Source organism: Vanessa tameamea, chromosome 25 (assembly GCF_037043105.1).
Source record: "Vanessa tameamea isolate UH-Manoa-2023 chromosome 25, ilVanTame1 primary haplotype, whole genome shotgun sequence".
NCBI lineage: Eukaryota > Metazoa > Arthropoda > Insecta > Lepidoptera > Nymphalidae > Vanessa > Vanessa tameamea.
The window spans coordinates 8974744-8999120 of NC_087333.1; the positions used below are offsets into that span (position 1 = coordinate 8974744).

General features: G+C 41.5%; 2 protein-coding genes across 3 annotated transcripts in view; one reads left to right on the forward strand and one right to left on the reverse strand.

The window, feature by feature from the left end:
- The first annotated feature begins 66 nt into the window (after positions 1-66).
- On the forward strand, positions 67-8217 carry Dnalig1 (DNA ligase 1). The gene is made up of 16 exons (XM_026633508.2): positions 67-418; positions 850-912; positions 1090-1176; positions 1286-1634; positions 2055-2309; positions 2412-2615; positions 2842-2926; positions 2998-3139; positions 3342-3532; positions 3607-3738; positions 3812-3932; positions 4056-4218; positions 4356-4519; positions 4846-5087; positions 5151-5297; positions 8036-8217. The coding sequence occupies exons 1-16, from the start codon at positions 206-208 to the stop codon at positions 8166-8168; spliced, it is 2691 nt and encodes an 896-aa protein (XP_026489293.2). The 5' UTR covers positions 67-205; the 3' UTR covers positions 8169-8217.
- LOC113401257 (prolow-density lipoprotein receptor-related protein 1) overlaps positions 8212-24377 on the reverse strand; it is a 74298-nt gene continuing 58132 nt past the window's right edge. For both annotated transcript variants that reach the window (XM_064219027.1, XM_064219026.1), the window contains 5 exons: positions 14620-14811; positions 14294-14468; positions 13134-13236; positions 10243-10314; positions 8212-9771 (listed from right to left, as the gene is read on the reverse strand). In XM_064219027.1, the coding sequence (XP_064075097.1) occupies positions 9721-9771; positions 10243-10314; positions 13134-13236; positions 14294-14468; positions 14620-14811 (593 nt within the window). In that variant the 3' untranslated portion in view covers positions 8212-9720. The remainder of the gene's footprint in view (positions 9772-10242; positions 10315-13133; positions 13237-14293; positions 14469-14619; positions 14812-24377) is intronic.

The window sequence follows — 24377 nt, forward strand, 5'->3', positions numbered from 1 at the left end:
TAGTAAAAATGGTACCCATAAACAAGTCAAATAGTTTGTACAGATTGTTTTATACGAGTCTTACTTTATGTTGGTACATCGTTATCCTGATAATAATCAACGATTTCGCGCCTAAATCCTATATTATGTCAAAAAATGTGAAGGTTATGACAGTACAAAAGATATATTTTTATTTATAAATTAAGATACAATTAAATAAGTGTATATGAATATTATAAAATTAATAAATAGATGTAGATTAGTTGTATCAATACCAACTCAATCCTTGTCAAGAACATTAAATAGTAAATATTACTACAAACAAATTGTTAAAATATCAAATGTCTATGTACCGCTACGGAACATGTCTCAAAAAAGTATAACGTCGTTTTTTAAATCGACTCCGAAGAAAATTGAAGAGAAGATCGACAAGGATGATGTAAGAAGTTTTCATTTATACACATATGTCAATACTCAATATGTTTACAACAAAACCGGTGTATAGTGCGGTGCATTGGCTTAAGCTATGATAATTTAAAAGTCATATAGGAAACCTTTCTAAAGGATCGGGTATGCATTCAAAATCACTATAAATATACATGATACTTGTTCTAATACTTACATATCAACTGCAATCGCTTGAGAATTAGCTTCAATTTAATCAGAACTTTAAAAGAAAAATTTAAAGTGGATATGAGTATAGTAGAACACTGTTCTATGATAAATAAAATAATAAAACACCTAGCCTATTCCAATCTATTTCTATGATTGGAATAGGCTAGGTGTTTCTAGTACGATTAATGTTATCTTTTTACTATTCTTAAACGAGTTTAACAAAAGAAATTAATAGATATTTTTTTTACCATTAAGTCAACATCCAGCTTAAACAACAGTAGTGAAGTCAATGGAACCTCGTCAAATCAAAATGGAAAGGTAATTGATAAATTTGAGTTATAAACATTTTATTATGACCATGATATGTGTTTTGCACATAATATGTACAAAAAGTTGTGAGATTTGTGTACTGTAGTTCGATATGCTAATATTAGCATATCAATTATAAAATTGATGTATTGGATTGTATTGCAAAAGTATTTTTACAATTTTCAGAGGTCAAAAAGACTCAGATCAAGCAGTAGTGAAAGGAATTCACCAGAGATTGAAAAAAAATCATCACCACCACTTAAATCTGAAAAGGTTTGTCTTTTTAATATAATATCTAAATTAATTTATATTTATATTATTGTTAAACAAACTCCTGAAATTTTTACAACAACAAAGAAATAAGTGTTATGTAATTTTATAGAAAAAGAAGGTGAAAAGGCAACGCATAGATAGCTCAGAGAGTGAATCTGACTCACCTATAAAATCTAGTGAGGAGCAGAGTGATATAAAGCTAGAGAGAAGTAACAATCCCCCAAAAACATATGATTCGCCAAAATCTAAAAAAAGTAAAAAGCAGGAAAATATTGTCTCGGAAAAGAAAATAAAGGTAGAGAAAACATCACCAAAGACACCTAAAAAAAAAGAAGTGACGAGTAAAGAGAGTCCTCTGAACAAATTTATGGTTAAAGTTGAGAAATCTGAGAATAGCGAAACAAAGAATAACAAGGAAAACATTCAAAATGATCAAGAAAAACCAGAAATAGTTGCAGGTACAGTCTTCCCATTACGACTTTAATGCCCTATAAAGTCTAGGCATGTACCTAAGTTATAGATTAACTAGTTGTCATCTGTGGCTTTGCTTGTTTTTTCAATGTTGGTCCTTAAGTGATAGGCATAAAAAAGCCTTATATCCTTCTTTGGGGTTCAAGTTTCATATCTAATTTTATCAATTTTTTAGGTTCTGCTGTGAAAGAGTAACAGACAGATAGAGTTACTTTCTAATTTATAATATCAATATATTAGTTACTAGCTGTGCCCGCGACTTTGTGCCCGTTTGAGTTTAAGTTATTTGGATATTGTAGCGTGATTTTATTTTTTATTCTATATATAATTCTAAAATAAAAGTAGCCTAAGTTACTCCTTATTACATCTGCTATCTGCCAGTGAAAGTTGTATTTTGTTTACTTTAGAAGTCGACTACAATCCAGCAAAATCCAAGTACCACCCCATCAAGGATGCTTGCTGGTCCAAGGGTCAAGCAGTTCCCTATCTCGCCCTCGCCAAGACTCTAGAGGTCATCGAGGGTACATCGGCCCGATTAAAAATGGTGGAGATACTGAGCAACTACTTCCGATCTGTGATAGCATTGACCCCCGAGGACCTCCTGGCCAGCATATATCTGTGCCTGAATAAGCTGGCACCGGCATATCACAGCTTGGAGTTAGGTAACTATATTTTCCAAAAATGAAATAGATCTTTGCTCGCAACTTTAATCTTTACATAACTGAATATCTTTCGTGATCACGACAATCGGTCGGCCGTCGCAGGCATCGCGGAGACGTACCTGATGAAGGCGGTGGGGCAGTGCACGGGGCGCACGCTGGCGCAGATGCGGAGCGCCGCGCAGCGCAGCGGAGACCTCGGGCTCGTGGCCGAGCAGGCGCGCGCCACGCAGCGCACCATGTTCGCCGCGCCGCCGCTGCTCGCGCGCCGCGTGCTCGCCGCGCTGCGCGACGTCGCCGCTATGAGCGGTGCGCACGCACACGCACTCACACTCTCTCACACGCACGCACACGCTCTCACGCGCACGCGCACGCCGCACGGGCTCAGACACACGCACACTCAAACGCATATTATACATATAACTTGTATCTGATGAATAATATGATGTAAACAAACTAATTGTAGCTCTGTTTATAATATTGGAATTATTCCTGGGGTTTAGGTGACAATCTATAAGTGACTTTTATTCTTCAGGGCAAGCTTCAGTTAATAAGAAAATTGGAAAAATCCAGTCCTTATACGTGGCCTGTAGGCATTCCGAGGCGCGATATTTGATACGGTAAATTTATAAACTACTTCATTGATACGTCATTAACGTGCTTTTGTTATATTGTTTCGTGCGGTCCGTAGGTCCCTGGAGGGCAAGCTGCGCGTGGGGCTGGCGGAGCAGTCCGTGCTGCAGGCGCTGGCGCTTGCTTGCGCGAGCACGCCGCCGCAGGCCGCCGGCGGCCAGCTCGACGTCGCCTCCACGATGAGCCCGGAGGCCTTCAAGGTTACCTGACTTATTTTGAATGCTTACAGTAGTCTAGTTAGCTAGACCCGCTTTAAGAATTTCTAGACATAGAAGAGGCCGTGTCGGGTCTGACTGACTACCGACAGAAACATAAAAGAAATGTAAAATATTTACTGCAGCCTGAGTAAATGTTTTTATCCTTTTCACTTTTCAATCTCGGACCTCCGATGCCCGCCGACAGGCGCTGGTGGACGAGCACGCGCTGACGATCAAGACGACGTACTGCGAGTGCCCCAACTACGAGCTGATCGTGCCCGTGCTGCTGCGGGACGGCGTGGCGGCGCTGCCCGAGCACTGCAAGCTGACGCCCGGCATCCCGCTCAAGCCCATGCTGGCGCACCCGTCGCGCGGCGTGCACGAGGTGTTCACTCGGTACGGACCCGCTCGTCGCGCTCCCCGGCGATCGGATCACGAAGGCAACTAACGGTTCCACCCGTCACGGCCAGGTTCGAGAACGAGGAGTTCACGTGCGAGTACAAGTACGACGGCGAGCGCGCGCAGATCCACGTGCCGGGGGGGGACGCGCCGCGCTTCGCCGACGCCGCCGTGTTCAGCCGCAACCAGGAGAACAACACCAGGTGACCCGTCGCCCTCCATCGCACTCGATGGCTGACAGTCGAATGTGTGACCGACGTGCGTCTGTGTCGTCAGCAAGTACCCGGACGTGCTGCGCCGGCTGCCGGCGCTGCTGCGGGACAGCGTGACGAGCTGCGTGCTGGATTGCGAGGCCGTGGCCTACGACACCGAGACCAAGCAGATACTACCTTTCCAGGTAGGTGGCTGACCTTCGAGGAATTTATGAGTAAAAGTCCCGATTCAATGCTCAGCGAGAGAACACGTCTCGTATCGTCGTCCTTCCCCGCGTTCATATTACACGTGGGCTCGTGCTGTGCAGGTGCTGTCGACGCGCAAGCGCAAGGACGCGGCGGAGGAGCAGATCAAGGTGCAGGTGTGCGTGTTCGTGTTCGACCTGCTGTACCTCAACGGGCGCCCGCTGGTGCGCCGCGCGCTGGCCGAGCGCCGCGCGCTGCTGCGGGAGCACTTCCGGGAGGCGGACGGTGCGCGGAATCTTAAATAGTACAACTGTCGTCAATAACGTCCAGTCAGGACGTGTAGCTTACTAATCACTGACCCCCTTTATTATACGCACGATCTAAAACGTCGGACCCAAACTCTGAGAGCTGGAGTGTCGCAGGTCAGTGGAAGTTTGCGGAGGGCGGCGACTGCAGCGACGAGGAGTCCGTGCAGCGCCTGCTGGAGAACGCCGTTCGGTCCTCCTGCGAGGGCCTCATGCTCAAGGCCCTCCACGGACCCCGCGCGCGCTACGATATCGCGCGTCGCTCGCACAACTGGCTCAAGGTACGACGTGGGTGATATCTTGTTATTGTTGGAAATTAGATTCTACAAATGATACTCGAAGGTGGAATTTACCCATATGGGTGGGTCAGTAATCGTCGACTAAGGGGAGGGTAGCACCGTTGATAACGACCGATACTGATGTGGAATCTCGTCTATGTTTATCTCGGTGACCCGATGGTCGCCTAGAGATTTCGCCCAGTTTACTATATCGTAGGCAAACTAAGGTGAGTCGTTTGTATTACTTACGTAATTGATGTCGATGCCGTGTAATCTGTCAGCCGTAAATATAGTCATATAATGTTATAACTAAACCTGTCGGGCCGCAGCTAAAGAAGGACTACCTGGAGGGCGTCGGCGACACCATCGACGCGGTGGTGCTGGGCGCCTACCGCGGCCGCGGCAAGCGCGCCGGCCTCTACGGCGGGTTCCTGCTGGCCTGCCGCGACGCCGAGGCCGACCACTACCAGTCGCTCTGCAAGATCGGCACCGGCTTCTCCGACGAGGACCTGCGCACGCTCACCGAGACGCTGTCGCAGCACGTGATCGACGCGCCGCGGAGCTACTACATGTGCGTGCGGTGCCCCGGGGTAGGCGGGCGGCCCGTGCGGAGCGTGACCCGGTGTGTGCGCAGGTTCGACGGCGCGCACGCGGCGGACGTGTGGTTCAGCGCGGCGAGCGTGTGGGAGGTGCGCTGCGCCGACCTGTCGCTGTCGCCCGCGCACCGCGCCGCCATCGGCCTCGTGGACCCCGACCGCGGCGTGTCGCTGCGCTTCCCCAGGTGTCGAAACGTGTCCTCTCATGTGCTAAATTTAATCGACCTCATTTTTATTCAATTTTATAGACGCGTGTTTATTTTAAACACAGATACAAAACTGATCTCAATTTCGTTATGGAACACCTTTTTTTAAGTGAAATTGTTAGGCAAATGATCAAAGACCGATGACCATAGACGTTACTTTTCCAATGTCCTATCAATCTAGGGAACTAAGTAGTGTCCCATGAGCCTGTAGTTACACTGGCTCACCCATTCTTCAAACCGATACAAACTAAGTATTTGACATCTGACAACTGTGGTTATTTTTATCCGTAGAAGACAAAATAATAACTTTTATTTATGCTAGACAAGTAGATGCTATATACACAGACTTCTCTAAGGCCTTTGATAAAGTAAATCGTATACTTACTCATTAGTAAAAAAAGGAAAATTGGAATAAATGAGAAATGATTATACTGGTGCTCATCGTAGAATAGATCTTCTATTGTAGTAAAAAGTTATCTATTCTCAACCATACATTGCTCATTCAGGTGTGCCACAAGGCTCAAACTTAGGACCAACATTTTTCTATATTTTCATAAACGATATTATTTAAATTTTTCAGCACTCGAGGGTATATCTGGATGATCTCAAAATTGTTAAACCTTTTGATTTGAAAAGTTACCTTTAAAAATTAGAAGTAACTTCTATCGAAATGTTACAAGAGGAACTCAACCATCTGATTCAATAGCATGCACTGAACAACAAGCAAATGCTTCTCAAATCCAAAAATAATTACCTAATTAAATTTATTGAGAGCCGAGATGGCCCAGTGGTTAGAACACGTGCATCTTAACCGATGATTTCGCATTCAAACCCAGGCAAGCATTACTGAATTTTCATGAGCTTAATTTATGTTTATAAATCATCTCGTGCTCGGCGGTGAAAGAAAACATCGCGAGGAAACCTGCATCTGTCTAATTTCAACGAAATTCTGCCACATGTCTATTCCACCAACCCGCATTGGAGCAGCGTAGTGGAGTATTCTCCATACCTTCTCCTCAAAGGGAGAGGAGGCCTTAGCCCAGCCGTGGGAAATTTACAGACTTTTTTGCTAACGTATGTATATTCATTAGAAAACAGAATAACTTGCAGAGTCAATATTATATTAAGACTGAATAACGATAGCGAATTAAGATTTACTAATTACATTGGAAGTATAACCTCAGCAACAAAGTTTAGCAACAAGGTTTTGTATTGAGAAATTCCAAAGACAAACGTTACAGTTATCTCGTGCGGAGGTCATTAGAATAATGCACTTAAATTTGGAACCCTCTCTACAATACTTATGGTACTAAGATAGAAAAAATTCAAAGTCGACTCCAGCGTCATCTGGGGTATCGAACTGCAATCGGACCAAATTCCAACTAAAAAAGCTTGTAAAATATAACATAACATCTCTTCAGTCCCGTAGAACTGTCGCAGATATGATTTTCCTACACAAAATTCGAAATAATATTATTGATTGTCCAGCATTAGTCCAATTATTATTTTCTTTGTTCCACGAAGAAGCAGAAAACCATGCGTCCTACTCTTTGCGTGTTATAGACGTCTAATTTAGGAAAAAAATCTCCATTAGCCCGAATGACCCGAACCTATAATGTGTCCATTGTAAATAATTCTATTTCTTAATTAATAAAAAATAGTAAAAAATCCTAATTATTTTGACTAACTTTGTGGAACATATTAAGCGCTATCGAAAACTTTTAAATTACTTTGTATTCATGCTAAATCAATTTATATAAGAAATAAAATCCTAGATTCAGACGATAAATTCAAGGCTACTCGGGATGTTATTAACAGTGTTTGTTGTAAACCTAAAATCAAAATGTTGCCAATGGAATTAACTTTTGGAAATAGATGTGTACATATGAATTTGGAAGGGGCAAATGCTTTTGAAACTTTTTCACCACCGAAATAATTTATATATATGAACTTAAAATCGTCTTCTTTAGATGACAATAAATAACTAAGGACGGTTGGATTTTGATTTAAACCTTAAAAAGTTATTGCATTGGATTATTTACCTGCACCTAATCAACAATATATTTTTTTATACCGCTCCGTATGTTGGCGGTTCAATTTCCTTCCTTCCTTCTTTTTTAAAATTGGAAACAAAATCGTGTCATTTTGAGTCCATTTCTATACAAATAAATAAATACATATAAATACTGTTTTTCATAGTGTACTTTACTAGAGCTCGATCAATTACTGGGCAGGCTGGAATGACACTACTTAAACAAATATACGATGCGTGGGAGAAATCACAGAATGCGGTTGGTGTAATTTATCCAAAGTATTTGATTGTGTAGAGCACGAAACGCTTTTATACAAGCTAAAACATTCAATCTGTTAATGGTAAAGCTCTTATCTCATTGCGTCATACTTGAATCAAAAAGTTCAAAAGGTGTCTTAACGGAACAAAGTATTCTGAATCTGTACTAAGAATGGGTGTTCCACAAGGATCAAGTTTAGGTCCTTTTTGTAATTTTTGTATAATCTTTCTTTTAAAGCTAATTATGACGACATAAATAATGTATTGTCACCGATACAAAGTCGGTTTATGGTAATGTAAGACGACGAAAGTTAACTTGAAATTAAATTAAATGTAACTGATACTACAGTGAAATCCTCATCTAGCGACCCGCACAATGAATATCCCATTCAGCCCCGCAAGTATTCATACAGCCGATAACCGTCAGGTTCGTACGCGTCCGCGACGACAAGACGCCCGAGCAGGCGACCAGCGCCGAGCAGCTGGCGCAGCTGTACCTGGCGCAGGACCAGGTCAAGAACAGCGCGCACAGGCACGTGGACCAGGACGACTTCTACTAGACGTCGCCGGCTCGCAAGATCGAGACATAAATAAAACACTCTATCGTTGCATTTCTTTTATTCAGATACTAGATTTACCTTACAGTATTACATCGGATCGATTATTCTAACTTAAACCTAATTTACACGAAGGGCAAAATTCGTTCGTAGGTCCGTTCGAATTTCAAAATGACAAAATTACACTCAGTAGTAATAAGCTCACGAGTTGACATATTTACGAAGAGATTTATCAATGAGTCGAATCGATTACATCTAATGATATGACGCAGTCCTTTGATGCGATCGTTTAGTTTTAAATGGACACAACCTACGTTAGCTGCCGATAAGATTTTAACCTAAACTGGCCGCGAGGCTGCTCGAAGCTGTTTGAACTTTTCATTCGTATTTTTCTAAGAACCATTCCTTGTTAACGGTTAAAGTTAAAGCATTTATAAAAAATATGTAAAGAAACGGGTACAAATGCGAATACAATAATGATTAAAAAATCAAAATTACAACTTTGTATGGCACAATATTGTAATGTCAAAATCATTGTTACAATTTTATGAATGCCATCGTATCTGGCAGTTTGTTTCTATTTAATATTACAAATGTACAGTCAGCCACAAACACGAGTAATATGATATTCACATTAAAGATTTGTTTGAAAACAAAAGTTTCCGTTATAGTAAAGCTTATGTTTGACAAAAATATTGATACGACAAATATAACACGAACGCCATTACGAGTTTCGACAATCCAGTTTTCAGGCTGACTGTACCTTTGGTTATTATTGAAATTACAAAAACTATAAAGAATACTCGAGCACTATCTACATTACAAATTCATCACAAATTTCGTTCGTCACTTTCTACGAACTAAGTCAAAGATTATTCGAACTACATATTGGATTCTATGCATTTATTTAAACTAGTCATAACAAACAAACAGTAGAAATCAATAAAATACGGCTTACTATAAAACGACAAAATATAATAAGGATTGTTGGCGCTTAACTAAATAATTACTCCTACTTGTGTACATGACATGATAACTACAACACTAATATATCATTTTTGGTCATTTGTTACGTTTTAAAATACGACGAAAGAAGAAAGAGCCGCCGTTACTGCGTTACGTTATGCGTCGGCCGCGGTAAGGGCTCTGACCAAGAGGAGGACCTGACCGAGAGGAGACCTTGTGATTGTAACTCCATATTATAAGCTTTAGTGTGTTATTGGAGCAAATTCAATTTGGCACAGATTTAGTGCAATTACGCACATTTAACATGTCTTCGATTGCATACAAATGAGGCGGTGCGCGCTTAGCGACGCCTTCTGTTGAATCTTTCGAGAACAACATAAAACTGTGTGTGTACTTATGTTGGGCTTACATATTAAATTGTACTTAAATATTTAGGATTCTCTTTACAAATGAACGACATTTTACAACCTGAAAAAGTTCGAGGACATTAAGAAGTAAAACTTCCTAGGAAGCGACACACTAGGTACTAAGCTCCCGCCAGGTCGACGGCGTCCGGTCGCCGGCGTCCGGGGGCCGGCAGCCGGCCGGCTCACAGCAGCGCGGCGCGCTCGGGCGCCGCCTCCAGCAACGACGCCTGCTCCTGCAACGAGCGCTCGCTACTGTCCTGTCGACCCGCACAGGCGCGACACTCTGTGCGCCCACACAGGCGCTCGCGTTCTGTGCGCGCACCAGGCGCTCGCGCGTCAATGCGCTCCGCACCAAATATCGAAGCGACAGTAGTCGACTTCGCAACGATCAAATGAGAACACTCGTCGAAGTTCCGACGCGCACGAGATCCGCACGGAGCGCACGAGATGACGTCGCGAGTCCACTAATTTTATTTCTCACGTTAATACGTGACTCAATTTTATATTTGTGTTTCATTCCGTAACTCGTCTCGCGCGAGATGCGCTCGCTATCGCCGTGCGAAGTGGAATAATACGACGAGCTCGACTTATTATTATTATATGAAGCATGGGTCGGAAATCGAATCTTATTCCACTTCACACGGGCAGTAAAATTCGTGGACCGCCGCCTACATCTCGGAGGTGGCGAGGCGGGCTGACGTTACCTCGGGCGGGTTGTTGTCTTGCGGCGCGTACATACTCTCGTATATTGGATTCGCGAAATGATTGCCACCGTTCTGGAAAATAAAACGAATTTATTTTTTATCACATCTTATTTATATATTTCATACAAATTAAAAAAACAACTTATGGGTTTATTACAATCCGAACCGACGGGATAATCTCAAAGAAAACTACGAAAATAAATATTAGATTGAATTACATTTTTAAGCTCTTAAGTTCTATTTTTCATTCGAAGGGAAGAATGAGAAAGATACTCGATCTGTAGATTTACATGTTTCATTCGAGTGTAATACAACCATTTAAATCGGAATCAACGACCTTAGATTTAAGAAATATTTAGATCTCTACTTAATTTATTTATCTTTACTAATCCTGCCATTGAATTGGACTAATAATCGCATATTTTGGCATAAAATATAGTAAAATTATGCAGACATATCGCAGTGATATAATTTATGTATTGCAAAATATACTATTATATTTTAAACAGTGTCTAAATTATACAATAAATGTCATAAAATTCGTTTTAACAATTTGATACATGTTTAGGTATAAAAATTAATGTTCGGGTCGTCCGGTCTGCACTCCTTTACTATTACATCTGATAAGTTAACGTGTTAGTACACTATCAGCGAATCCAATCGGATCATTGTTTACAAAATAAATCAAGAGGCGTTGTAACATGAGTGCGCTGTAATAATGAAACAGCCCACTTCTGAGAGAAGGCCTCCAGGGAATATAGTTTGGAGGTTATGTCGAAGGCAGCTAACTTAAAAGAGAATCTTAAGCAAATAACGTTAATCTAAAAACTTTACTTGGTTGGCTTTGTACAAGGGTTTCTGGGTATGCACCAACTAATCATCAGAAATTGTATCGCCAAACAGCAATACTTCCTATTGTTATGAGCCAGTCTAGCTTCAGGCACAAGGGACATAACATCTCCCAATATTGGTGGCACATTGGTGATATAAGGAATGCTTAAATTTTACGGTTAATGTCTATGGGTCGCGATGACCCCTTACCGTTTGGTTGCTCAAATGATCGTCTGCCTACTAATTGCATAAAAAAATGGTTGATGAGGCTGAATGTTATTCAAACCGCTGGTGAACATTACCATTCAATAGAACGACTAGGCTGTTCATTAAAAGACAAATTAAACGAGTTGGCTGTGAAAGATTCATTACACAAAAGTTTCCTCGCGAGGGTTCCTACATCGCCCAGCGCGAGATGGATTATAAACGCAAATTAACCACTTGGAAACTATGTGCGAAAAAAGTGCTGCAGTTCCTCTTCTAACGAGTAACTGATGTTTTATGGCTGTCCAACATAACAGTAACTACTTAATATGAACTCGTATTGACATTTCGGGCCATTACATCATGCGCTCGTCGCGAGTCTTGCTGACAACAGCTCGTTAAGAACAAAAAAAGGTATCGACAAAATACCATACAAGTTTATTTGTGGAAAAATAACATCAAAATAATTCACGTTTATGATACAATGATGATTAATCAATAAATGTTTTTTGTCGCCTGGCAATATGTTTCCTTAGTTTGTAAGCAACGTTTCTAAAAGTTCAAGGGCAAACATGCGAAAAGGTTATCCGGTTATTTTATTCGGTCAAGTGTATATTTAATGTTTATTTGCGTTTGCGCAGTGGGAAGCCCTTAAATATATGTTTTGTAATATTGTTCCACACGTGGTATTATGATTAAACTAGTTACTTTATAATTGCATTTTTGTTGCATTGCATAATAGAACATTACTGTCAAACCCGGAGGCGTAAGCGATCGCTGGACGAGCAGAATATAATATTATTGGATATTAAAAAAAGATAAACAACCTCTACATTTATAATAATACTCAGGTCGAGATTAGTTTTCCCTGAGACTGGATCGATACTTATAATCACGCTCTAGGTGAGCGTAATAATTATATATTAAATCAAATCAAAATATATTTTATTGCAATAGGTAAACGAGATCGTTTAACGAATCTAGTTTGAAGATAACATCAAATTCACTAGCGGTGTTAGTTACCGAGAAGAACTGGCAACGAAGAACACAAAGGTATGTTTATCATGTAATTTTCCATTTTCCAAGACATTAACTTGAATCAAATAATATTGAAACGTGTAATATTGAAACACAACGGTGGAACGGGCGACACGCGAAGAAAATAGTCGGCGTGTATAAACCCGACGTCACGTCACGATCCGTCTCCGGCCGCCCGATTTCAGTAATTACTGCATATTAAGTAAATATATTTGAAGCGTTAATTATTGAATCGCGTAGTTTAGTCTGATTTACTGTTAATTTGAAACTGAAACGAATCGATTACTATTTTATGCAAATGTGTATTTCTTATATATTCTGCAAAATATTAAGTGTCTTAAACATAATGTGCGCTCACGTCGTATGTCAATAACTATATTTATAAAAAATAACCAAAATTAATTGAGCCTTTAATCGGATATTAGAGTATTATTTTATAAAATAAGTACGCGAACGAGCAAATGGGCCCTCTGCGATGTTAACCATTCCTTACATTACACCAATGCGGCACCGACCTTGGGAGCTGAGATGTTACGTCCTCGTGCCTGTACTTACACTGGCTCACTCACCCTTCAAACTGGAACCCAACAATTCTGAGTATTGTTGTTTGATGGTAGAACATGAGATAGCTCAGACGAGCTTCAACATAGTCCTACTACCAATCATACCCGCACGTGTAAGCGGGCACGTGCGTGGTCGTGTATGCAGTACTGTGTGCGCGTTCCTCAGTAAAGACATAAATGCAGGGAGCTTGTAGGAAGTAGGGATGAGTAGGGAAGCTTCAGCTATAGACTAATCGGACGGGTAGCAGCACTCACCTGCGCGGGCGCGTCGCGGTCGTCGTCCCCGGCGAGGTACATGGGGTTGCTGATCTCCAGCGCCTCCGCTCCCTCCGCCAGCCGCGCGTGCACGAAGGCGCCGCTGCGGACACACTCGCGTTACTACTGCGGGCTCGCGGGGACGCTTTACGGGTATATACACGGGTGATCCGACTACTATTCTGAGCTTCGTCGACAGGCACCGATCAAAGCCCTCTCCTACAAGCCCCATCGCCCCATTCGTGTGGCGATGAGGGTCGTAGCAATTTTTTTACTATAGAGTGGAGTACCTCGTAATATTATTCAATTGTCCACTGGTAATATAGGACGCTACCCGTGGCATTAATCCAGTGCACCCCGGGCCCGACCGTCGACCGCTCTGAGCAATCGTCGCCATGTCGTTGAACAATTGAGTTCTCTCACAAATGACCAACAAGTAAATGTACCGAGACGCGACCGACCCACAGTGCTATTGTTTGTTTCAATGTGAACTAATATTTCCATTACCCGAGACGCTCCACCGACGTCACCGCCGTGATATGCGCCGACAAAGGCCGGCTCGAGGAACAAACGCCGCAGTTCGTTTCGTCACGACTCAGTCGCGTTATTAAGTTCACAATTACAGAGCAAAAATTTCTCAATGAGGAAATTACGACTTTAATTACCGGTTATTTTATTATTATACCAATAACGCAAGTCGCTGTTTCATTTAGCGCTTTGAAGGTTCCGTATCGTATCGTAGTAATATTTTAGATGGATGCGTCTCTGTATCAAACATTCGTTACACGATCGCGCTGATAGTTAAGAGAACGACTCCGATAAACTTTACCCGAAGCATGCTCGAAGTCGAAGTCCTTCTGGCACAAAATATGTTAATTATTCATAATAATACATCAAGTATCCCGCTGGCCCGTCTCGGTTGTTTTTCGTGTAAGTTTTATCTCGACGACACGAGTTTCGCTAAAACCCCGAGAAACATTTTTTGTGAATAATACACGTCGCGACGACGCGAGGAGGAAACCGTTTAATGGCGTTTAATAAAACTCGATACAGTCGCATGGCGGGGATTTCCACAGAATAGTAATACTAGTATTGACATTTTTAAAAGTATTACGAACGAAACGAGTCGACTCGAGTATGTCGCGTGTTTGTGTACTCACTGGCGCCTCCTGTGCACGACGTACAGCGCGGCCAGCAGCGCGGCCAGCAGCGCCAGCAGCGCCAGCAGCCCCGCGCCCCACGCCGCACCGCCCCCGCTCTCCGCGCTCGCCCCGCCCGCGCACTGCAGGCCCTCGCCGCACGCGCAGAACGGCGTGCCCGGCTCGGACGGGTTATCTGAGTACAGTACGTCGGCCCTTGTCACTGTTTGTTTTATTTTCTTCCATCTGAAGTACTAACGGAGGCATTACACAATGCATCAATGGATTAAAGTTTAAATGGCGTCGCTCTGGAGCACCCCATGCTCTGGGTTAAGCTCCATACTCACTCGAAGGTCTCCAGATGCAGACGGTGGGAGGTGGGCAGGCGGCAGACAGACAGGCATGGTCGTAGCCGACGTAGTGCTGACAGCGCGGGCCGCCCCACGCGCCGGCGCACGCGCACGCCCCTCCCTCCCCGGCGCCCGCGCCCCGCACGCAGCGGCCTCCGTGCGCACACGAGCCTACGCATGATCCCCATTCTGTGGAAGCGATATGCATGTACTGGTTATTGCTTTTGTTGAAAATCTTATAAAAAATTAAAGTTTCTTTATAAAAGTGTACTTTACCAGCACTATCTGTTCGCCGTTTAACAAGATTTTAACTTAAGGAGAGAACGACCACCAGCTCGGATTAGAGTGTCCTCAGCAACATAACAACATAACATAACATAGAATTTAAGAATAGTTGGGCCATTTTTAAAAACACATGCTTCTCAGATTTTTGTACATGGGCAACATGGACCACTCAGTTCCCGGTGTACTAACACAAATCTAAAGATGTGTCGCAACGGGTAACGAGTGCATTTGATGCCGGTCCACTAGTTAGGATTGTCTATATGGAGTTTGTTAAGGAGTTTGTCGGGAGTTGCCATTGAAAACTGGGTTACTATGGCGTTAGCGGCTTTCTTTTGAAACGGTTCTAATCTTATCTCTCAGATCGAACGCAATATGAAGTGATCACGAGCATTAAGTCTAGACCTACAGAGGGACCCTGGGTTCCTCGAGGCTCTCTTTTGGTCCCTCCGTTATTTAATGTGTTTCTAATTGTTATGGTTTTATATACTAGATATTAATTAACTTTCGATTGCTTGTCCTTGAAAAAAACCGATATGCAATTATGGATTGGTAGCGGTAAGGAAATTTCTTTATTGATTTAACTTCTGTATAGACAGTCCTGTGTATCACATCTCACAACTCACAACGAGCGCCCCGCCCCGCCCCGCCCCGCCTCGCGCGGGCGCAATGCTGACACTAAATATACTACAGAATGTCTTACAGTTTTTCAGTCATCTATACATATAATAAAATTGGAGTGTCTGTTTGTAATATTAAAATAACCGCTTTATACAAAATGCATATTTTTCAATTTTTGTCTGTCTGTCTGTTTGTTCCGGCTAGTCTATGGAATGGCTGAATCGATTTTTACGGGACTTTTACTGGCAGATAGCTGATGTAATAAGGAGTAACTTAGGCTACAACAATAACTTTTTGTTACATTCAAACGCGCACGACGACGCGGGCACAGCTAGTTAGATAATACAAACCGCTATGGCCCTGCGTTTTAAATCTGTAATATCTTCGAAAATATTCATTTAAATTACATGCTGTAATGGGCCGTATTGATCTATATTAAATTCGCAATGCGTTAGAGGTACTCAATGGATAAGGGTTAATGCTGTATTGGTTGAGATCGCTTTGAAAGGAAGCCATTATTTCTCGTAAAAAGTGAAGGATAAAAATGGTTGTTGTGGGCTATCCCTAAGAGATAGACATAATATACTATAGCGGACTTTTTTGAAGATCTCTTTAAGGTGTACAATACTGTAGTACATTATTTTGATCCATCTCGTTGGGTTCAGTCATCGTTTGCAATGTGAACGTAAAAAATGTGTTTATTTACGACATCACTTCAGAAACCTCAAAATATCAGTGTTTCTCTACTATATTGTGCATGTATTATACATATAAACCTTCCTCTTGAATCAATCTATCTATTAAAAAAACCGCATCGAAATCCTTTGCGTAATTTTAAAGGTCTAAGCATACACAGGGACAGACAGCGCTAAGCGACTTTGTTATATACTATGTAATGATATATCCTTATAAGCCTGCGACACAATTACGAAGCACGTTTTGGCTCCTTAAAATGTTACTAATTTTATGTTTTTCGGATGTAAGTAATTTTGTATTAACGCGCAGCCCCACCGGCGCCTCAATTATTATTTTATTATGTAACTGTATAAATTAAAACATCACATCTCGGCAATTACAAAAAAATATAATTAGAACTTTATATTCGAGTAAACGTTCACATTATTCTAGACTGTTATAAATATAAATGATTTTAAATGGACGCTTCATTAAAACCTCTCACGTGCTTTAATTAAAATCTAATGTACTTAATATACATACATCGGATGCCGACACAGGTCTCAGCGCCGACCAAACATCTCGCGTCTTTATTTTATACATCCCATCCGGCATTATCTTGTATATCCACACAACTACAGCAGTGTGGCGGAATAAACTCTAAACCTTATCCTCGTCCGAGTGTGCTGTCGAGAGCTGTTCTTTAATATACTCGCATATATGTATGTACATCAATGCTGTTCAAATCATTGTTCTATTGTTAGAATATAAGCCTACATCCACGGTCTACTTCATGTGTCAAACTTGTGCGGGGGGGGTGGGTACACAACACCGGTAATATTAAAACGAGACGTCCGGATGCAGTTTCCACATTACCCGGCGATCGTACACGGCTGAGATTCTGTCGCTTGTTCTGATAGTATTTGTGTCGCTTTGTCACTTTTGGTGGTATTTCTGTATTCGACTTTATTACAATAACCCACTTACATAACGAGAACTAAAGGTCCACCATGAGGGTAAAACGGGGATAAACGTTTATATGATATTTCGTTATTTTGATGATGACGTCAACGTGACGTCTTGATTGATTTCGCTCACGGGAACCAATTTTATACTAGTTACAACAATACACAGGTGTTCGCGCAAACGCACTCTATTCCGCCCTCTCGCGACCTAAAAGGGTTCTGGCGCCGGACCGATGGCTTTACGTACTTGACGCACGGGGGTGTACTCATTTCCAACTTCAACACTCAGCTCTGTGGCCTTATATCTAGCCACTAAACCAACGAGAGTGGACCGCCAGAAGCGTGGTAAAACCTCCAAGCCTTTTGCTCAAAACGAGAGGTCTTACATCAGCAATGGGACATTACATAACTGACTTTTGCTTTACTTTACTAATACATAGAGCCGAATGGAAAGTACTAAGAGCAAGTGTTGGAAGCGATTTCTGTTATTTGTAACTGACTTGTTATAAGCGGAGCGCCGCGTCGCGTAACGAGTGCAAATGCACTGCCCGGAGTGTTTCCTCGTATTGCTTCGTTGTTACTAATTTAATTTTAAATCTTAAAAGCTTAACGATACGCAAAATAGAGTTTTTATTAAATAATGTAAAATTGTATGTACGTCAGTAATTACAAGGTCAGTGCGATTTCAAACTTGGGACCTAACATGGCACACCGCTTGCGACTGTCAACGTACTGCTCAGTCGCCGTTCAAAACAGAATATAGCGATACAGACTAGAGACGTTTGACGGCGGAACAGTGGACGAGCTGAACCGCCGAAGGGGTTTTAATTCTTGATTCACTAAAGGCTAAAAGATCAGCTATAGTTTGCACTACATGCAGTTCTTGATTAATACACCTTTATGCCATTTATTGAGATTCCGTAATAAGTATCACAGAACACATTACGACCAACATCTTATTTCATTCAAGATGTCGATCAATGGTATCGCTTCAATTCAACATACAATTTGTTTATATATTATATATCGTCTTTATTCCTCCTGTGCTTGGGAAAGACCAGACACTTTAAAGCGGAATGAAATAATACTAAGTGATGCTGTTCAGCGGTAGATTAGTACCTTTGCAGACGGGGTTGCACAAAGCTCCACCACCATGTGAACTCAAAGTGTAGCTGATAAATTGTAATAAAACTATTCTAAGAAATAAGATGAAACTTCACTTGAGTCTAATAATTAGCAAAGCCGGAGCTCAGAGTGACGTATTAAGAGAATAGCTTCCGGCGCAGAGCGCTAATGATATGAATGTTGTTCGACGCTCTCCTGCAAACGTTCGGAACGTTCCGAGCCTTACGTAGCGCTCACGTGACTACTCGTTCGGTTAGGAGTTATGTTTGAGATATTTAATGGTTTAAGAAATTGTGTTGAATGTGAATTTTCTTTCGGACTTTGAACTCACGCGTGCGGTCATGAGTTTCAAAATTCCATTCGACAATTTTTAGCCCAGCAGTGCGATTCTGTTTGAGAGTTTGTTGTGAGAATTCACTTTGAAACGTCTTTCTAGTGAAATGTTGGCAACTTACTTGCACTGATACGCCATTTTGATACTTATATGATAAGAATTCTATAATTATTATAGTAATGTTGCATATCCCGTTCTGACATATCGGGGATGAAGCGATCGCCTCCGGGCTGCTTCAAATAGAAATATGAAAAAATATATTGTAAATACAATCGTTAAAAAAAAAGATAACGGAAAAGTATCTTTCGCCGGTTCTTTTCAAGTCTAAAGTATTATTTTTTTTTCGAAAAGCTGAAAACTAGACATTTCCTTGTAGTTGCTGGTCCCGTCACGATTTGTTCAAATTCAAACAATCATTGCTTTTCCTTTTGATACAGATACTACCAGCCATACAAGTAATCACCCGGGCCGCGTATTTTTCACTTTCAACAACTCTTTATTAGCGGGATCAGGATTTCAACTTAAGAACACGGAACCTGCAACATGCTGCGCTAGCCACGAGACGGGCGAGGCAGCCTTATGTAAGTCGGGTAACTCCCGACGCGCTGACGTTTCGTCGCGTCGTTTACCCCGTCACTCAAATCCTTTTACAAACCTAGCGATATCATTCATCACTTTCGCTGAACTTACTCCATATCACATACCGGGAGCCGAGACGTTCAGTGGCAAGAGCGTGAATCTTATCAAAAGGTTGCTAGTTTAAATTTAAAGCTAGCTTAAATAGGCGTTTAATTCATCTCGTGCGCGGCGGTGAAAAACAAAACCCCCACGTGTGGGATAAAATTTAATAAAAAAATCAGAAAGCACGTTAAGCCGTCGTGCCTACACTCCGTCTCTCGCGGAGGGCACAGAGCCCTACCCGTACCTTCATCCGTCGTGATAGGAGTGACATTCGTTTCCACCGACACAGAGGGCATGTGTTAACAAAGCATCAGGCAATTCGTGAAAATAGCTTTCGCGTTGCGAACGTGTACACTGTATCGGGCAGTCGTAAGCGTCGTTAAACTAATCCATCTGGACAGATCGGGAACTGTAGAAACGTTATGGAACATATCGATTTTAATACAGCGCGCCAATTTCAGTTACATTATACGCACACTAACCGGAACGAACCTTAAAGTTTATAAACTATCAAAATGTTATGCCTTGTTTAAATGTAGGATCGAACCTTGATGATTTATATTTGTATTAGAGTTGGTAGGATTTAGGATCAAATAAGTATAATAAACTGGTAAATAAATACATGTTTGGTGCTGAATTGGCGAATATATATAATATTCTTAAAATACCCAAATTTCCGATTACAAAAAGGAATTATTACCTAATAAACACGATTCTAAACAATCTCAGTTTTAATACAAAATTAGGGTTTTTATTATAAATTGAATTCTCCGTTTCCAACGTGACTTTATTCATTATAAACCAACGATCTATTATCAAAGCCTGTATAAGAAATGTAAAGAGGGCTTTCGGTAAGTAAATATAATAGTCAGTCAGTCACGCACTGACCTGCGACCGTGACCCGTCCCGGGACGGGAGCGGTCGACGATACGTTGACGAGCTGCCAGCTGCACTTAGAATACAGCGATTACTGGTCGACATTCATTCGTTCAGCTGAAGAGGCTTCGACGATGTACGTATGGCGGCCTGAGGGACGCAAGGGACTTTACATACATCACCCATACGTACATATATATATATTTTTATATTGGAGATAGCCGCGCGACATCTCTTGTGGTTAAAATTAGCGTAGTTTTCTATGTTTCCGGAACACGAACACAAAAATAATTATTGTTTGGCGGTAGATATTCGGACAAGTGCGGATAAGAAGTTTTACCACCGGATGAAATAACCTCTATAATAAAAATGAACCGATTTCACTAATAAATAAACAAAACAAAACAAAACAGCACTGTGACATTTACAAAAATGCGTGCACACGAACGAAAACACGGCGAAACACAACACCTTCCTTGTTTTGCAGTCGGTTATTAGAGCAGTTTTCAGCCCCGACCGAGAGCACACGAGACCTGCCTTGGAGTACCGAATGAAAAATAAGGTTAATATTGTAAAAATTTAAAGCCTGGCTCGAGTTGCTTTACGTAAGCGCTCGCGGACCTAAATATCTTCCTCGTTTCTGAAATTGATTACTGCTTTAAAGGTCACTGTGTTTCATTTAAACGTTAAACATTGACGTTTTTATTTAGAATAAAGGTTAAATATTCGTATCGTATTCAGCAGCGATCTCGGATCTCACCGATTTCGCCTTGACATATTACACAGTGCAACTCTGTGAGAACCTCGATATACAACTCGTATGAGTTATCAAAACCTAAAAAATGAATTGCAAAACGTTCGTCGGCGGCTCGACCGCGGAAACGCGCAACGTCTCTATTGTTTATAATATTGGCTTTACTCACGGTAGTCTCTGCGTCGTCTTCGCCCCATTTACATTTGTTAATCAGCACTAATTAATTATCAGGCGCAGGGACAGGTGGGCAGCGGACACCGTCTTTCATCCGCTCACATTTTTTGTTCGAACGCGATTATTTACACAATCCTTTATGATTACGTATCACATACACGCGTCGAGTGCACTCGATGTTATCGAAGCACGAGATGAATCGATGTCGTAGGGCCGCCGCCGCCGCCGCGTACTGACGTGTGTGCGGTCGCAGCGCGCGCTCACCACTGACGCAAGACGAGCGGCAGCCGCCGGCGGGCTCGGAGCACGGTGTATCGGACGAATAGTAAATAATTATCACAATATCATCTCGGCTCCTCATCAATCTGTTCACGGTCGCCATGACAACCGGCAGACGAGACCACCGACACCCGGGCTCGGTTGCCGCCGCTGCTCACACCAAAACTTCAAGCAGAGCTTCGTAATCAATCATCCGGTTGTAGTCGAAAATTGTTTTTTTATGAGAATCGCCGATACGAATATCAAAACAAATTCTATAAAAATAGACTTTAGTGAGCACTTATGAATCGCCATATTACGAGACTCGACGTAAAGCTGCCTCCGCTTCGGGATGTAGACTCTCCCAGAAGTAAACAAACTCGGCAACAAACTCACCGATCTATTTCTCGAATAGCCAATTGTATACAATTAATTTGTAAGTCCTGCATGGAAGCCGACGAATACAGACGCGGAGCGTATAGAGACTTCTAGGGGAACTCGATTAGTATTTTCTGAATAAGTCTTCTCGTTATTTATAAATTTAAGTATACCTTATGCAAGAACGCTCTGGTAAGAGGTTGTGATGCGTAATTTTTATAAAAGTTTACAAGGAACTAAATAGTTAGTTTGGTATTCATGTGGATTCTTATAAACGTAACGCCAATCAATTAAGATATTCGTTGCGACTTGCCCGATACAATTCGGAAAAACCAACTAGATTTTGTATTGAATTTTGTAACTTATTTTTAAACTAGTTTTGATGTATTATATAATATATATACAGAAATATTAGTCGAAGTGATGGTCTCGGTTATGACACCGTGCGATTGATTATATATTTTAACACAACATCATATGTACTACGACGGAGCTACGGGACAGAACCGTACGAACCGGTCAACGGTTAGATAAGCTAAGCAGCAAGAGAGATACGTAGTTAATTAACTTAAAATATTCGGTGAAAGTTCACATGATTTCATCAAACATTTTTAAATAGACGGCGTCCGGTTAGCGCCGAAGTAATTTCGATCCGAAAGTAATTGGTTTAAAGTGAAAAACTGCCGCCGGGTGTATTTGTTAAGCTGAAATTTCATTATTTGTTCTGGTTTGAAATGACTCACTGGATAAAACGCGTCGATCGGGACCGAAAGTAGCAAGTTGAAATTCGAACTATTGAATAATTTTCAAGTCATTAGTCTGAAATATATTACATACCGTCGCCGGAGAAGGTATTTGTCTCTAATGTATGGCTTTACCGCACATGCAGTATATATATATATATAGCCGACCCGCGCTGGAGAAGCTATTTAAAATAAGCTTCATAATTCATGAGCGGAGCAGTCATAATTGACTCTAGTCGTTCACAACAAAGTCTTCGCCCAGCAGTAGGCATCATTTCTGTTCCTTTTATTCAAACAATTTGTATCGAATTGCTGACTGAAATGAAATCAATGTATGAATTGGTTTATGTAAAATCTTGTGGTCGGCGACGCGAGGAATTGATAATGTTTGTTACAGTGCCGTTGTTACGGGCCGCGGTGACTTGTCTAGTTTCAGGTTTGTATATTGTAAAATTTAAAATGAAACGCTTAAAAAGGTTATATATTTTTACATATTCTTGTAATTATATGAGAATAATAATTATTATTCTTATTATTATTTGATATAAAGAGAACAAGCCGATATGACGATAATATAATATAATAATTCGTCGTGCCCTCATCCTCTCCCCTCGCCCTACGCGTGAGGTCTCGCACGTGACGCAACACGACCTACGTTACGAACAACTGCAATGGCCCGCACTACAGCCCGAACACCTGATACGATACCCACCGACGCCACTTCGCTTGCGATCTGTTACTTATTTAGAAAGACATAACGCGTCATTCAATTTTCGATTAGTACAGAATAAAATATGTTAAGACGAAATGAAATAGCGATAACTTTTTCGTCGATGGTTCGGTTTGCGTCGCATTCGGGACATCTACAAGACTGCCTCATTTTAACTCCATTTGTATTTGATATTAAGTTTGTCTGCGAAAGTTATATTCATACAATTTTAAATAGTGTTTTTTTCATTACATTGTAGGTACTGAATTGATTTAATTAAGCTTTTGCATTTTTATGAACGCCATGAAACTTGTACAGCAAATAAAATTATCAGAGCCGAGCCCTCGCTCCAGCGAGTGTTATTGCAATAGTGTTTGCTTGGGCCAACAATAATAATAATAATGTTTCGATTGGTTCCCAATATGATACACCAAAGAAGCCTTGTAGCCATAGACTGGGAAACCCCGTATCTTAGGGGTCCGTAGCTTCGCAATTAATGCTTATTTGAGACTTATTGAGATAAACATTTGTTGTTTATTTCAAAATAAAGAGAAAAATCCCAATCACAAGAGTAGCAGACAAACCCGCAGGAGCTGGACCGACGGGTTGATTGCTTTCCGATACAGAGAATTGTAACATTGCTAAAACCGGACTGCTATTTTAAAAATCCAATAAGTTTTAATGTCCCGACCCGACCCGACCTCGGGCATACAGCCTCATGACTTGTCGGTTAGAATAACGAAAGTGGGTTATTTTTACTGACAACACTTTTTTCTAAACATTATTATTATTATTTCCACGGACAGACGGCTATATTCGTTGCTCCGTTAGGTTTACAAGTAACCCATAGTCTATACTCGTATTATAAAGGTCGAGAGTTCGTTCGATCGCGTTCATCTCGGGAACCATTAGACGGATTTGAAAACATGTTTTCGTTCGGTAGTCGTCCATAAAATGACTTACCTATTTTATGGCGTCTATAGAGCAGACGTGACTAAGGCGGAGATCATTATTTATTTCAATCTACATTTATCGCTCCTTGGTTAAAAGAAAGACAAATACCAATCTGAATGTGTCCCGCTGGTAGGTTAAGGTCTCCTCGGCTTCGAGTAGTTTGGTACCATCACGCTGCCCGATGAGCATAACGAGGGTACCGAGGATAACCACTCAGTGGATTAGA